The sequence below is a fragment of the Geospiza fortis genome, unplaced genomic scaffold (assembly GCF_000277835.1).
Source record: "Geospiza fortis unplaced genomic scaffold, GeoFor_1.0 scaffold188, whole genome shotgun sequence".
NCBI classification, from domain to species: Eukaryota; Metazoa; Chordata; class Aves; order Passeriformes; family Thraupidae; genus Geospiza; species Geospiza fortis.
Genome location: NW_005054337.1, coordinates 3,114,185 through 3,116,863, shown reverse-complemented (window position 1 = coordinate 3,116,863; position 2,679 = coordinate 3,114,185). Strand labels below are relative to the sequence as shown.

The 2,679-nt window shown below is 59.9% G+C and overlaps 2 protein-coding genes across 2 annotated transcripts in view; one reads left to right on the top strand and one right to left on the bottom strand.

Moving 5' to 3' along the window:
• The first annotated feature begins 96 nt into the window (after nt 1-96).
• Nucleotides 97-1,721, top strand: ACOT8 (acyl-CoA thioesterase 8). The gene is made up of 4 exons (XM_005422311.3): nt 97-324; nt 579-736; nt 1,041-1,232; nt 1,331-1,721. The coding sequence occupies exons 1-4, from the start codon at nt 260-262 to the stop codon at nt 1,447-1,449; spliced, it is 534 nt and encodes a 177-aa protein (XP_005422368.2). The 5' UTR covers nt 97-259; the 3' UTR covers nt 1,450-1,721.
• A 336-nt stretch (nt 1,722-2,057) lies between these two features.
• The window catches only part of SNX21 (sorting nexin family member 21), a gene marked incomplete at its 5' end in the record, with an annotated part of 1,004 nt that continues 382 nt past the window's right edge, over nt 2,058-2,679 (bottom strand). Inside the window, one exon of the mRNA XM_031058068.1 lies at nt 2,058-2,676. Within this exon, the coding sequence (XP_030913928.1) occupies nt 2,479-2,676 (198 nt within the window). The remainder of the gene's footprint in view (nt 2,677-2,679) is intronic.

The following is a 2,679-nucleotide window of genomic DNA, read 5'->3' as shown; positions in this document are numbered from 1 at the left end:
CCCGCCCGGGCCCGGCCCCTGCGGCGGGGTTCCGCCGGTGCGCGGTGCACTGTGGCCCGTCCCTTTCCCGTCCCTTTCCCGTCCCTTTCCCGTCCCAGGGGACCCCAAGGTGCCGGTGCTGTACGAGGTGGAGCGGACCCGCACAGGGAAGAGTTTCTCTGTTCGCTCTGTAAAGGCCATCCAGCATGGAAAGCCCATCTTCACCTGCCAGGCCTCCTTCCAGCTCTCGCAGGGAAGCCCAGTGCAGCACCAGTTCACCATGCCAACCGTGCCACCCCCCGAGGAGCTGCTGACACAGGAGGAGCTCATCCAGAAGTTCCTGCAGTGAGTGGGGTGGAAGGGACATGCCGGGGATGCCCATTGCTGCCTGGGGCGTAGGGAGGTGTGGGAGAGTATTGTCTTGTCTGAGGAATTCTCAAATGTGCCTGGGAGGGGAAGAGAGGAGCAGGACACAACAGGAGCCATGCCCCTCTTGTCTTTCTGTGTGCCCCTGGGTCCCTGGCCTGGAGCTGCTGCTAGTAGGATGTGTTCAACCTGCCTGTCTAGTGTTAACCTTGCATCTCTGTGCTGGGCTGCAGGAATCCTAATGTGGCTGAGGGATACAGGAAGCGTCTCACCAAGATCCAAGCTCAAGATGTGCCGATTGACATTAAACCCGTGAACCCACCAGATATATTCAGCTCAGAGTCACAGGAGCCAAAGCAGCTCTTCTGGGTGCGAGCACGAGGCTACATAGGTGGGTCCTGCTGAGTTCAGGTGCCTCCCAATCCATGGGCTTAAGCACCAGCTCACACTGTGGAGCACTGTTGCAACAGAGTGGGCTGGGAGGGCTGTGATTAGGGGGCTGCCTGTGCCCCAGCCTGGGCACTTCAAGGCTGTAATGCAGGTGTAGGTGCAGAGGTGATGCTGGGACATGGCATGGCAAAGGGAATAAGTCTGGAAGAATCCCAGCTGTGCTTGGCAGCTGGTTCCAGGGGAGTGGAGCACCCCAGGCATGTCCCGGGGCCCCCACGGGATGGGCAGCGCTGGTTGCTCTGCAGGAGAGACTGACATGAAGGTGCACTGCTGTGTGGCTGCCTACATCTCTGACTACGCCTTCCTGGGCACGGCACTGCTCCCGCACCGGCAGTACCGCGTCAAGTTCATGGTGTCCCTTGACCATTCCATGTGGTTCCATGCACCCTTCAGAGCTGACCACTGGATGCTGTACGAGTGTGAGAGCCCCTGGGCTGGTAAGTCCTTAGTGTGTTTTTGGGAGACCTTGATGGGCAAGGCCAGCCCTGCCTGTCCTGGGGGCAGTGGGCTGTGGTCTGACAGTCTCTCTCTGCAGGTGGGTGCCGGGGCTTGGTGCAGGGACGGCTGTGGCGCAGGGATGGGGTCCTGGCTGTCACCTGTGCACAGGAAGGTGTCATCAGGGTGGAACAGACACCAACCCAGAGCAAGCTCTAGCTGAGGAGACCCTATAGACTGGAGCTCAAGTATGCTGAGGGAGGGACCCTGAGATCAAGGCAGGACCTGGACAGGAACAGGAAGGAGACCAGGTGGGACCAAGCACTGCAGGAAGTCCCGGTGCCAGAGGTGTCTGTGACAGACTGTGTCCAACAGAGCATCGTTGCAACCAGCTGCTGGCTGCACAGCATGTAAGCACATGCTGCCATCAGCTGTCCTTCACCCACCTTAAAATAAAGCTGTTGGGTGAAGAGCTGGACTCTATCCCTGGAGTTTGTCCCCTTGGACCTGTGACTGGGCTTGCACGAGGGCAGGCAGTGCCAGGAGCACAGTGGATCAGCTCTGCCCCCATGCTAGGCGGGGTCACAGGAGAGGAAGGTGCTACTTTGGCACACGTTGTTTCCTCTTCTCACTTCTGCACTGCTTGTACTGCCCTGGCTCCTCAGTAGCTGCTTCTGCTTGTCCTTGGGCTCCTCCCTAGGATTGGGCTTGGGCTTGGGCCCAGCTGGGAGAAGGGGATGAGGCAGCTCCCACCTCTGTGTGGAGGCTTGAGGCCTCCCACTGATGATGCCCTGGGGTAGTAAGGCTAAACAGACACAGCAGGCGCCTTGCTCTTCTTCCTGCCAAGACTTTATTAAATAAAGTCCTTTCTATTGTGTAAGTTTTATAGGAAGTTCCCGGCAAGAGCCCTGGACCCTGCCAGAAGCTTTCCCGTTCCCTTGCAAGGTGCCAGTATGTCCCAGCTAAAGTCTCAGCCACTCCAGAATCCCCTGCAGAGGGGGAGCAGCTTCTGGCAGCACCAGTGTGGGTGGTGGACCCCCATGAGTCCCCAGCCCCGCCAAACAGGCTAACCACAGAGAAAGTGCATTCAGGAGGCAGCTCCAGGCATGGACTGTGCTGCCCATGGGTCTGCAGTGCTGCTCCCCTGCCCCATTGCCACCCAGGGCATTTCCCTCACTATTCCCAGCTGCCACAGGCGTGTGAGCCCCCCACAGCCCTTGTCCTCCCACCCATGTGAGCACAGGTGGCTCATTCCAGAGGTTCCTTGATCAGGCATTCCTTCAGGGAAGGCTGCTGCTGCAGGAGCAGCCCAGCTTCCCGCAGGTCCTGCAGCCGGGCCTCCGAGCGCCGCTTGTCCTTGCCCACCTTCCAGGCCAGGTGGACGTGGGCCTGCAGGAAGGGTCCCAGGAGCGGGTGGCTGCCCTGGGCCTCCAGCAGCTGCAGCGCCTG